The sequence below is a fragment of the Diceros bicornis genome, chromosome 1 (genome assembly GCF_020826845.1).
Source record: "Diceros bicornis minor isolate mBicDic1 chromosome 1, mDicBic1.mat.cur, whole genome shotgun sequence".
Taxonomy (NCBI): Eukaryota; Metazoa; Chordata; class Mammalia; order Perissodactyla; family Rhinocerotidae; genus Diceros; species Diceros bicornis.
This window is the reverse complement of record NC_080740.1, coordinates 11,737,799-11,751,226: the sequence shown is the minus strand read 5'-3', so window position 1 is coordinate 11,751,226 and position 13,428 is coordinate 11,737,799. Positions and strand designations below refer to the sequence as shown.

Genomic DNA, 13,428 nt, shown 5'->3' with positions numbered 1-13,428 from the left:
ATTTAAAAAATCTACTAACTGACTGAGACTTTTTAAGGAAACAATTTTCTATACATTTAACACAATCATTTTTATTTTACTTTTTTAATGGAAAGTTTTGGTTTTTGGAATGCAGTGATATAGGGCAAAGTAGGACATAAATTAAATTACAGATTAGCCTAATCTAGTCAGAGAATCAGTTTGCAGATTAGCCTAATCTAATCATAGAATCAGAAACAGCTGAAGTCTTTTTTATAAATACTATTCAGATGAATAAATATTATGTTTAAAGTCATTTGTGCATACTAATTCTGTGAAAATTTTCATATGACTTTAAATCACTTAAAGCGTTGATTCAAGTTGTAACTCTGAGATTTTTGACAGTCTAAAAGAATTCAAGTAATGTTGATACTAAGTATATAAAAATGAGTTTTATGAAGCTGAACCACAAACTAAGTATAAGTCCCTATGTCACCTACAAAAATCAGATTTTACACTGACATAATATAGAAATGATAACTTCATGAAATAGATAAATAAATCCTAATGTCCGCTAAATTTCCACTATTTTTTAAATAGATCATAATTTTAACTAAGAATTGCTATTTTTAAAATGTAATTAATTCAATAAAATGAAATGAAATTGGGATAAATGTAAATTTCTACATCCACTATAAATCCATTTTATAAGTAAAAAACTGGAAAAATATGGCTTAAGAGAAATTTTATGAAAAAGTTCAGAGTTTATTTGATCATAAATCAATCAACCATGACCCCAAATGTAATATAATAGTTTTAAATCTTAGACTGCATTGATAGGAGTATCGTATCCACACAACACAGGTGCACTCTTTTGAGCCATTTGGGTGTTAAATACATACTATGTCCAAACAAATATCACACTTGAATAGAGTCACAGTTAAACCAGAGGGTATCCAATGGAATGCAATCAAGACGGTAAATTTGAAAATCATCTTACATGAAGAATTTTTTAAGGAACCATGAATGTTTAGCCTAAAGCACTGAATTTGAGTTTGAAAGGTTTGTGTTAGTTATTGGTAAATATGTCAAAAAGTGTTTTTCCTTTGATAGCTAGACTTCTATGCTTGTTGAGAATCAAGCACTAGGATCAATAGATGGAAGTTAGAAAAAGGCATATTTCAGCCTAATAAGAAGGCAGAGACATTCAAGGTGTCTAAATACAGACCTCAGACCCACCCTATCATATTGAGGCTTGCCATGGTTAGGCTGAAAGTTCCATATCGGAAATGTTAGAGAGGGAAGATGGTGCCAGCAGATCTATGCCTTCTCTTCCAAGTCTCAGATTCTTCCATTGTTTGGATAGAATTAGATAAAAACAGGGCTTCTCAGGCAACAGAGGTAGAAAAGACCGTTCTTTTCTAACTTCTTTACAAGCACTCTTACAAAGAATTCTTAACTCTTGTACTCCACACCCCACATACACATGCTGCCCTAAGGAAATGGATTTTTATTTTTATCCTTTATCTCTTAAGGATATCAGATCAGTATACAGGTGTAGTCAATAAAGCCAGTGGTGTATTTCTTGGACACCATTACCAAGGCAAATGCAAACTATAGGGGAAACTTGAGAAAGCTTTATTCAACCCTCTTATTTCCATAATATCTGGAATCCCACGTACCGGTTCGAGTCTCCACATGCTAGAAAAGAAACAATGAAATGTAGAAGGGGATGACCAAAAGGCCACAAGGGTGAAGTGATGGTCACGTCAGACCTTGCTAAAATCCTGACTCCTTCGCCTTGAAGAGCTCAGGGAGGCTATATAAAAATGTTGAAACCCGCCTGCTATTTGGATGATGTGAACATAAACTCCCAAAGGTTAGAACAATGGGAATCCCTTTAGAACTTTTCACGTGTTAAGTTAGGGACAAATAAAAAGAAGTACATCTTCACAAACCAGATGACTTGCTAAATAAATAGTATGTGCAAGAAATCCCCATAGGATTTCCGGATATTTTTGAAAGGCAGAGCCTTCGTATATGACTGCTAGGAGAAGCTGCGATTTGCTCCAGCTCTCTGACTGCATCTTGGAGGACAGTCTTGCCTTCCTCCATGCTCCTTGGCAACTTCCCATTGAAGACGTCTACTCTGGCCCGAATAGACCATTGTGTGTAACGAAGAATGCTGGAAGCAACATTTAATTGTTTTCTTTTATCTGATAGTCTTTCAGTGTTGAGATCTGAATCTTCAATAGAATCTCATTTGAATTTTAATAATTTTATTTATTTATTTTTCCCCCAAAGCCCCAGTAGATAGTTGTACGTCATAGTTGCACAGCCTTCTAGTTGCTGTATGCGGGACGCGGCCTCAGCATGGCTGGAGAAGCGGTGCATCGGTGCGCACCCGGGATCCAAACCCGGGCCACCAGCAGCGGAGAGTGCGCACTTAACCGCTAAGCCACGGGGCCAGCCCCTCATTTGAATTTTAAATAGTATCACTGGAAAGTTGACCTTAGAAAACAAAATCCAAGATCTCAGTGGTGTTGAGGCAGCTGCATTTTTCCGTCTGTCTTCTCCTAGGTTGTAATTGTGGAAGCCTCTCCAAAGTACCTTGAGTGCCTTTTTCTCAAGGCCCCATATGTTGGGAAAAGCTTGAGAGATCCCTAAGCATCATCGTGTTTGAGTACATCAGCAAGCTTGCCAGCAGCTGATTAGCTAAGCCTCCACCTGAAACTGAAATATGTGCATACTCTTTCTAAAAACTTCTAAATCAAGCTTTCTTTCTCATATGCAGTGTTTTCTCTTTTATACGGAGCAAATGTTCTCTATCAGTCTTTTCAGACTTTGATTTCAGTTGAGGTGCTTATATCTCTAAAGTGTGTGTGTTGAAAGCACTTTTCTAGAATTTTTACACATCTTGTAAAGTTGAGGAAAAATACTGAGTTTGCATTCCTTTGCCAGGTAAAACATTGAAATAGCATTATTAAGCAAGATCTTCCTAGTGCTGGAGACGAGAAAACACATGGGCCACATGTTTGCACAGCAAGTACAAGATGTCGTGCTAGAATTTGCAAGTGTATGCTTTGTATTCTCTGCTGTGTCATTACTGAGAGATCTCCAAAAATAAAAGTATATTTTCAGTACCTTTAGATCATGGTTTGGGTGATTCCAATGTAGATTGTGGCTGTTTTTCTGTGGAAATTTTTGTTTATTAAATTATGCTCTTTTACGAAACTTGAATTCTTTTAATGAGCATTCGAATATCTATGACTGTCACATGTTTAATCAGAAATGTCACGGTTGTATCCAATTTCAGAGCTGATGTAATTTCTCTAACTGTAATCTCCAAAATAAAAAGGTGAGTATAACTATTCATTCAACTACTGCTTCCTAGGTTGATAGTTTCTTATTGAAACTTGTGCTGAAGACCAGTGACTTAAAAGAAAATTGTTTCTTCCTATGTTTCCTTGCGAAGAAGTAGTATAACAGTATATTTTGGATTGTTATAGATTTTTGGACTGTTATAGATCTAGATGAAAGTTAATGCATTTAAACTATTATTTCAAAGATATACATTAAGTTCTCTAGCAGGGCTATGAAATTGGATTTCCGATTCTATATTAAATTGTGACACCATAGCGTTTGAATCCAACATTACGTGAGAGAGAATGTCAGGAAACCATGGAATGTACACTCTTATTTTCTGCTGTTGCAAAGACAACCTCTCTCAAGACTTTTGTTGAGTCTTTGCATGGTATGTCTTATACATACCATGAGTTTTTGCTAACAGAGACACTGTTATTTAGTAACACATTTCAATCTAGAATTAGTTCCTGCTTGGTTAATGCAAGCCAGAGCATTGCTGAGGAAAAACTTATTAAATGAACATGGATTCAGATATGCCAGAATGATGACTTCTAGACTTGGTACACAGTTCAGTATTCTCTTCTTCAGCAAATATTTATTCAAAATAGGCTTTGAGATATATTTTGTGTCAAGCTGAAAAATTATTTCCCCACCAGATGGGGACGGCACTTTGCATTTGCCCTCAACAGCACATAATCTTTCCATAGAACCAGCAGAAAGATTATCTCATCTTGTCTGTTGTTTCAGTTAATCATTGCCACGCTGTCCACTACTGTAGAGAAGAACATCTTTATTTTTCTCTTTCCACAGGACCTTTTGCAATCATGTGAGACTGAACCAACTTATTCTAGAAGGCCATTTTTAAAATTTTGCTTTTAATTTCAGAATGTTCGAAGATGTGGGTTAAATATTCTGTCATGTGAATGATGGAGTTTCTTTTTTCTTTCCCCTTGGGGGAATTTTATTTTCAGGTCTCCCTTTGGCCATATAGTCATGTTTTGATCTCAAGCAAGAAAGAAAATTATCTTCCAATTATAAGATATCTCATAAAGTTAAAAAGGAAAACGTTTAAGAGGTTTTCACTAGAGCTAAAACAAAAATACAAATATAAAATAATTAGAAATAACTTGAATAATAAATGCACAGAATTTGTAAATTAAAATAATGATAAAATCTTCAAGTAAGACTAAATATTATAAATACATGAATTTCTCCCAAAGTAATTTATAATTTAATGTCATTTCTACCAGGATCTCAGTATTTTGATATTGTTTTGATTTTTCTGAAACAGGCATTTCTCAAAGTTATTATAAAAATCTCTTGAGAGAAACATGGGCATAAAAAGCTCAAAAAGCTTTGAAACAAAAGAATACAATGCCACCATGCCAGGGCATTGTCAGTCACAATGATCACAAGAGTATTGTATGGATCCAAGAAATAATAGACAGAGAAGCCAGAAAAAAAACCCAAAAAACTATAGTTCATAAACGGTATTGATTGGGTTGTCTCTCTCGGGGATGGGTTAATTTTGTTCTCTGTGTGAAAAGTGAGCAAAAGACACTGGCGGAGGCTGTTATGCTCATCAAATGTTCATGTGCTCCTCTCCATTTCCCAACCTCCTTTGCAGTTGGGCCAGGGTCATATAATTAGTTAAGGTCAATGAGATATATCCAGAAATGATGTAGGTTGTTTCCATACCTTGTTCTTTAGAACATCCTGCACAATCTAACAGCTCTCTTTCCCCTTGCCCCTTGTGAATGTGGAGGCCACATGTTTCAGATGATGGCTGTAATTTACAAGTTGCCTGGATCTCTGAGTCGCTCCTTGGAAGAGTGTTCCTTCAGCAGGCCACCTAACCAACATTAGCCTATGACAGAAGCAAAAAATAAATATCTGTTGCATTAAAAAAACCTGATGACAGGCAGATAAAAATGAGAGATCTACGTATTCCTGACTTAGACAACCAATTTTCATCTTATTCAATTCTTTAAATTAAACACTAATTGACAATTTAATTTTAAAATGATCATTAAAAAGAAGCTGCAATGTATTTTGAAAAAGATGAAATGAATAGTTATCAAATCTCATGTTTGGGGAAAATGCTCCAAACAAGAAAATAATTCCCAAGATAAAGAAGGCTGTATGATTGATGTTCTTCGCCTTTCTTCACTAGGTTTTCCAGGGAAATTTTGACAATGATACCCACAGAAAAAACGTCATCGACCCTCCCATCTACGCACGGCACATAAGAATCCTTCCTTGGTCCTGGTATGGGAGGATCACGCTGCGGTCGGAGCTGCTGGGCTGCAAAGAGGAGGAATGAGGAGACCCCACACCCCACAACCTTCCTCTATATTTTCCTAAAAGTATCTCCATGGAATGAACTGTTCAGAATCTGTAGGAAACTGAATAGAGTTTTTCATGAAAAAGTGCTCGAATTATGGTAGGCCACTGTCTTTCTAAGGAGGTCTAAGCCTGCCTTTTCAATGGTTTAATTTGATTTTTATTGTTTAAATTTCTTAAGCAACATCACATTAGCTGTGAATTACTTTTATCATTGTTTTCTGAATTATTCACACTGATTGAAATGTATTAGGGAAAGAAAGTAGCATTCTTTTGATAGCAAGGGTAAAAAAATCTCATAGTTATCAAATAAGAGCAAGAGTTGATAGAGCCTTTACAATCAATACTCAGCTAATTCTTATAAAAGAATACTGCAATGTTAGCAATAAGGGTTTTTTTTCCTTCTGTAATGACTCTGCATTATCCTCATTGTTTCCCTGTGTCTACCAGACCTGTCAGTGTTTATAACAGAATTTTGAAGAAGAATCTGTAACATGCAGTACTAATTGATATTATAATTTTCGTTTTAGTTTCATTATTTCTAATCAGAGATTATGTGATTTCTTTTTCGTTTCGGTTCTATTCTATATTCTTTATAGTGTTTATTGCCCAAATAAGTCTATATTTTTTCCAATAGAGTTTTCTCCTATTATTTGGCTAAAAGAAGTATCATGTTGTTCATATATATGGAACATGATTGAATACCAGTAGATTGATCATAATTAATATCAGTAGAGTTAATCTGCAATTCTATTTTTTAACGACGCCATAATTTCCAAATTCTTCCTTTATAAAGAACCCATTACTACCATTTTGCAAAATAAACAACAACAAAATTGTATTATGTCCCTTTAAACCAAAATTTACATCTTTATTTTGTTGGTATTTACATAGCTTTATCTTACTTTAAAATAATAGAATGAAGAATTCTTTGTTTGTCTACTTAAAACACTTTGTAGCAAACAAATATGAACATAGTGCTGCATAGCTTGGCCAAGCATACTTATCATTTCTTTGTTCCTCTCTGCATTTCCTGTGAAACTAGAATTTTATTGAGATTTGAGACTGGTGGTGGTTTCCCAGGAAAGCACAATGTGTAGTTATTTATGACAAGAAAAGTACTTACTAATGACAAAGTAGTAAACCATTTTCAAGATGAAAATTGATTTCTATTTATTTTGTTTCAAAGGTCCTGAAAAACTAAGCAATTATCATAACAATTTCTTATTGATCATGGAGGTTTCGTTGACATGTCTCTCAAATGAAAGCTCACACTGCCTCCATAAAAGTCCTCAACATCTAATTTATCAGCTTTACAAGTATTTATTTCATAAGGCTTAGACGCAGAATTATTGGAGTTTTACATTACGGGTCCTGGAAAAGACAGTATGGGTGCACGAAACGTTGAGCTCCTGTGCCACACCGCGAAGTTTTTCCTTTATTATTTGTGCTGCATAACAAAAACCACTTGACTGTTGCTGTCTTGTCTGTCCATGTGTTAACAGCATTTCTTAATGATGTATATATGGAGTGGTCTTCAATCATAGTGAAGAATTTAAAGAGAAAGTCAACCATAATGGCATTTTTAATAAAAGCAAAATTAGAACTGGCTGGCCATATATTTGTCCTATGCCTACTTGCTTTCTACTTCTTGTTATGAAATTGTTGATTTGGAGCATCTGAAATGGTCATCATTTTTTAGCATCTTTCACAAACACGATTGTTGTGTCCTCAGTATTGCCTTTTTTAGATAACTTTAAAATTAGGAATTTAAATATTTTTAATTTGCTAAATTTTAAAGTCATGTTACAAATAATTACTTAGGTCCAAAAAATATACACACACTTACTATCTAGCAAATGGCCCTTATTTCTTTAAAGATTTACTGTCCCACCAAATTTCTAGCTATTTTCCTTTGCAAATTATGCATGGTTCTTCATTCTTAATGGAGTATGTTTTAAAAATTATGACTAATGCTTTGTAATGATTTACTTTCTCAAAATTATTGATAGCTTCTTATTATATTTTGAATTTTATTCTATTGATAGTTTTTTAAGCAAATATTTTCAAAGGGAGTTTGTTAAAATTATATTTGTTACTTTGTAGAGATACATTCAAATGGCTTTCTCTTGCTTGTGAATTTTCTCTCTGCTCTATATGTTCTTCACCAACATGGCATGACCAATGGGATATCTGTTTGTCCCATGATGCCCAGAATTCATGACAATAAAGAGATTCCCACATGTGGAAATGTTAATAATTATTGTGAAGTAGTATGTAGCTTTTGTGTCACGTGTATCAATGATATCAAAGTGAAGCAAATTCATTTTATTTCAATTCACACTAAAACAAGTAAAATCTCATAAGCAGAATACACAGAATAATCACTTATTCTTCACCATATTGAGAAACTATAATATACTAATTTTATAATCTATGAAATTAAAATTTTAAACATTTCCATTTTATCTATATCCAATTAAAAGCATTTATCCTAATCACTGATTCTAATTTTAATGTTAACTTTCTCTTTCTGAATGGCTTCATAAAGATTGGTGTGAATTGTGAAGACTTAGGGTACCAATGATTGTATCTTTGCTAGAACACAAATTATGAAATATAATCCTCACTGCTGGCTTCTGACGTGTCAGTAAGTACAGGAATAACTAAAACACAAATAACCGTTGCAAACTTTCAAGCTGTGTAATATGTAATATTCCAATGTTGGGGTGTGTTTTTTTTTTTTTTTGTATATATACTTAAATCATGTAGGCTGTTGTAAAATCAGTATGACCTTGTCTAATCTTCAAACTTAAAATAAAACTTTTGAAAATCCAAGATACTATTGAGGCAGCTGTATTTAAACACATTTGTAAGAATACACAACTTGTCTAAATGTGAATGCCCACTACTCTTAACTACATGCTTGGTTTACGTTTTCTTTGTACATAGCAATTAAACAAATACAGAAAAAAATAGAAGTTGCAGTAACTTCCAAATATACATTGATATCGGCTAAATTGACCTTTCCAAAGTTATTAAAATGTGTGCGTTTCTCCTGTTCCTTTTAGCTGTGGAAATTTTATTGGAATACTAATAATCCAAAGTCATTCTTTTGCATCATGCATATTTGCAGTCTTGTGTTCAAGTATTGATCTGCCCATTATTAATCAGATGCTATAGCTATGATTTCTATTGTTTTCTAAGTACATGATTCTCAGGAGTATAATGAAGAGATCCAGTCAGTGGTAACTAATAACACAGACACTGATAACATATTTATCCATGTAACTTCAGCTATTGCTTCAAGAAAATCATAACACTTGGCTTCTTCATAAACTCTGTTTCTGGCCCTCTGGAAGTCACTGGTAAAATATTGTCTGTCTACTTCCCACTTCTTAGATGTTTTCTTAGACTCAAAAAATTTAGGGAAAAAACTTAAGATATTAAATGTTGATGCCTTAGTTGAGTGTCAATGAATCTCTGGTAGTTCTTAGAACTAACTTATTATATATGTTTATGTATTCATACATGTTCCTATTTAATTGCATTTTAATGTGAATTGTTCAATGGGGTTCCATTGCTTACCTAATTTTTGCACATACCCAAACATACACAAATGTGCTTTTTTAAAATAAAAGCAATTATACCCATATATTTTTAATAAAGCCAATAAAGAATCATGATAACATCTATACAGGATAAAAATTCATTGTGATAGCAGAATAATTATTCAACAGAAAATTTTCAACTATGAGGCTTTGAAAATTACTGATGTAAGATGTAAAAATAACAGAAACGTTTAGAATTCTAAGGAGGAAAGTCTGGCCATGTTGAAATTTGTTTTAAAAAACCTATTAAAAATAACTTCATGAATGGAAAGGATTCTCTCTGTGTAACCTAAAATTTCAAAACATCTAGCACTTCAGCTTTGAATACATGACTTTAAGTAAAGATTTTGGTAAAGAAATATTTATTTTTACTGTCAGAAATGCAATGCTCTCTCTCTTCCCAAAAGCTAGTTTAACACAATATTCACAATCAAGTTAGTGTGCTATTTGTTTGTGAAAAATATTGCCTCTATCCTTTGAGATGCAAAAAGACCCTTTTACCTGAGCAGGTAAAATGGAGAATTAAACCACTTTGCCAGCTGAGAAATATCTGAACTACCCTGAAACAGAATGCATTGTCATTTGTCTTGACAAAGAAAGAATGTCTGGTATAAGTAGCAATTTTTCTATTGATTTTGAAGGGGGAAATAAGATTCCTTGATTCTGTTGCAGGAAGTGGCTATAATTCACATTGGATGTTTCAACATTGCCACCAAGTAAAGTGTTTTCCACAGTAGGCAAGTGGCGCTTGCTCAAAGAGTTATTTTTATTAGATGAATTTGGTAGCAGAAATAGTAAAACACTTTTGGGAAAGGCTCCTCATTTAGTTGTTTTTGCATATCTTGGCAGGAGTTGATTGAGTCATTTCAAAACAGTAATGCTGTAGAAATATGGTATAGTGGCATCAGCAAATGGTCACCACATTACATGATTAAGCGTTGCATACGGTGACTGCCTCTGATTTAATTTTATTTTAACGTCCTCAAAGGCATAAACCATACCCTTCCATTTTTATATAAAATCCCCTTAGTGCCATTCATGTGCCCACATATAAGTATGTTAATAATGATGATGAATTGCAACATAAGCTCAACCTGCTGGCACCTGGAAAAGAAATGGCAGCGAGACTGATGGTGCGTTCAAACAATGCATCCCCCGGCCAGCGTGGAAACAGCTTTGTGATGACGTCTATAACATCAGGCCAAAACACTGCGGAGCACGAACGGAAGAGAACTGGGAGTAGACTACAGGCGTATGACAGGGAAGGAATGTTTTCAGTGAGAAATGACTTACCTGACAAATTAAATGTGGATTTACACACGTTTTCCAGTTTTTCCACTTTTTTAGTGGTTATATGGCAGAAATTTAAAGAAAGAAATAAGAAGGCGGCCTTGCCTTTCAGGAAGAGAACTATAACAGGCCAGTGACTCTGGCAGACATGATCAGCACAGTACTTCTTAAGGCTAATGCCATTTTCCTGGAGCCGGGAAAGAGGAATTGAACAGAGAGGTTAAACATGGCGCATCACAAAGGAAGCACTAAATAATCAACTCCGACAGTTTAACTTCCTCACTTCTCAGTTTCTTAGGTTATAATATGGAGAAGAGTTTGTGTGTGTGTGGGTGTGTGTGTGTGTGCGTGTGTTTTCCCAGCAGGAGCATTCTGCTGTGGTCTGGATGTTTGTGTCCCCTTGAAGTTTGTATGTTGAAATCCTAACCTCTAAAGGTGATGGTATTAGTAGGCGAGGCCTTTGGAAGGTGATTAGGTCATGAGGCTGGAGCCCTCATGAGTGGGATTAGTGCTTTTAGAAAAGAGACCCTGCAGAGCTCCCTGGCCTCTTCCACCGCAGCGAGGACACAGCGAGACGGCACTAGCTATGAACCAAAAAGTGGGCCCTCATGAGAAGGTGACCAGGCTGGTAACTTGATCTTGGATTTCCTGGCCTCCAGAAAGGTGAACAATAAATTTCTGTTGTTTATAAGTTACCGAGTCTGTAACTTTTTATAACAGCCTGAATGGACTAAGACACATCCCTAAAAGGAATCTGTTCTTAGTGGTATAAATACCTTGATAAGCTGCCTGGGATGTGGACTGAGACTCCAAGAGCCACGTTTAAACAGTAGTAAAATGTTTTTCAAGCTTCCAGTGGAGAGAATTTGGTGGGTTAGGACTAGTATTTTTTATTATTATTATCATTTGTTAAATATACTAGAAGAGGAGAGAAGGGGAGGGGAGGAAAGAGTCTATGGTAAAATTCTTTCATAAACCATTTTATTTCAATTATATTCCTGTATATATATGTGTTCTCCATCACAGTGTGTTATTTTTCTTACTCTGAGACACAACCATAAAAGTTTGAAAACCACTGCAACGTGGTCACTGAGCTGCTGTCTAGGGTGGTGTCTGCTGGCTGCCTGGTCCGCTGGGTGGCCAGTGCGAGTTGAGAGCCAGAGCTGGATGGATCCTGTCAATAGGAGGCTTTTACAGTCTTGGTGGGGGCGGAGAAGAGGCATAGTACTGGAAGCCCGAGAGGCTTTTTAAGAAAACAAGTAAAGATACTACACAGAGAATTGTGTGAATTTTTTCTACATGGTGGAAAAGCCCTTTGCCCTTCTCCCCATAAAATAGTCTAATAAAATAAATTTTTCCCGATTCTATTTCATTGTTTATTCTGCTAGGGAAGATGTCCCCAAGTACAGCCTGAAGGTGGGTTTGTAGCAGGAGCAGAGGCTGCCTGGGGGGGATCTGCCACTTGGGGTGAAACTTAATGCAGATCCTTGCGTTGTTTTGTTTGTCTGTTTCTTTGTTTTAATAGACTTTGATGCTTGTTTTTTTTTTTTAATGGATTTTTCTACAGTCACTTCTGGTTTAAAATTCCATGCTCTGATTCCTCCCACACCCTCATTCTAACCTTTTAAGCCCTTCAGAAACTCGTACTACAAATTCCTTGCTTGAGAGTTTTCCCACCTAAACTTAATATCACAAACACTTATGCCTTCGAATTGTAGCATTAGACTGTAATTCAGGTCCTGTAAAATATTGAAATGTTTTCACTTTCATAGGAGATATAAACAAAAGCTAAATTCTTTTATAAATAACACTGCAAAAACTGTATTAATATTAAGAAAATATTAAGCTTAACCAACTTGTTAAAAATCATTCTTTGAGCAAAATAGAAGCACTATGCAAGGTTCTAGAAATACAGATAGGAAAAGACTGACTTTCAGGAGCTCACAGTCTAGAGGGTGGGAGTGTAAAGTAAAGAATTAGAAGGTGTAAGTGAAGAACTATGATGGGTGCTACGAGATGTGCAAAGAGAACATAGAACAGAAGCACTTACATCAGCACATGAAGTAGGACAGGGAAAGCATCTTGAGGGAGGGGACATCTGAAATGACACCCCAACTGTCCAATTTAATATTCACGACACCTGAAACACCCAATTTACTATTCACGACAACCCTAGGAAGAAAAGATTAACATGTCCTCTTTGTAAGAGGAGAAAAAGAAGCTTAAAGAGGTAAGGAGATTTGTCCAGGTTGCAGGGCTTGGATTTGTACCTAGATCTTTTTCTTTTTTTTTCCTTCTGAGGAAGATTCTCCCTGAGCTCACATCCACTGCCAATCCTCCTCCTTTTTTAGCTTGAGGAAGATTAGTCCTGAGCTAACATTTGTGCCAATGTTCCTCCACTTTGTACACTGGACACCGCCGCAGTGTGGCTGGTGAGTGGAGTAGGTCCGCACCAGGGATCTGAACCCGCAAACCCGGGCTACTGAAGAAGAGCATGCAGAACTTGAAGCACTCGGCCATGGAGCCAGGCCCTTGTACCTCAATCTTATGACACCTCGCACCCAGTTCAATACTCTTTTTCTTCTTTAGGTCAAAGGGTGCTGAAAACGTGTTTCATGACATACTACTACATTAACAACAGGAATGATTTGCCTCCAGCCAAGCAGTCCTTGTTTATTCTGTAATTTCTCAGATTGCCCTAAATAATTTAATACACCAGTATTACCTAATAACATATATTTGAACTAATTGATCAATGGGTGAAGTGTTCATCATCACATGACTATATGAGAGAAGATCTACAAATGATGAACAACTAATGACTACTGTGAGATACTAATGGCATTAATTTTCAAAAAGT

At 35.5% G+C, this 13,428-nt stretch overlaps 1 protein-coding gene across 2 annotated transcripts in view; it reads left to right on the top strand.

Annotated features, from left to right (window-relative positions):
* The window catches only part of EDIL3 (EGF like repeats and discoidin domains 3), a 372,749-nt gene extending 364,240 nt beyond the window's left edge, over positions 1–8,509 (top strand). For both annotated transcript variants that reach the window (XM_058526450.1, XM_058526363.1), the window contains one exon: positions 5,498–8,509. In XM_058526450.1, coding sequence (XP_058382433.1) covers positions 5,498–5,647 — 150 coding nt within the window. In that variant the 3' untranslated portion in view covers positions 5,648–8,509. The remainder of the gene's footprint in view (positions 1–5,497) is intronic.
* The last annotated feature ends 4,919 nt before the right edge of the window (positions 8,510–13,428 follow it).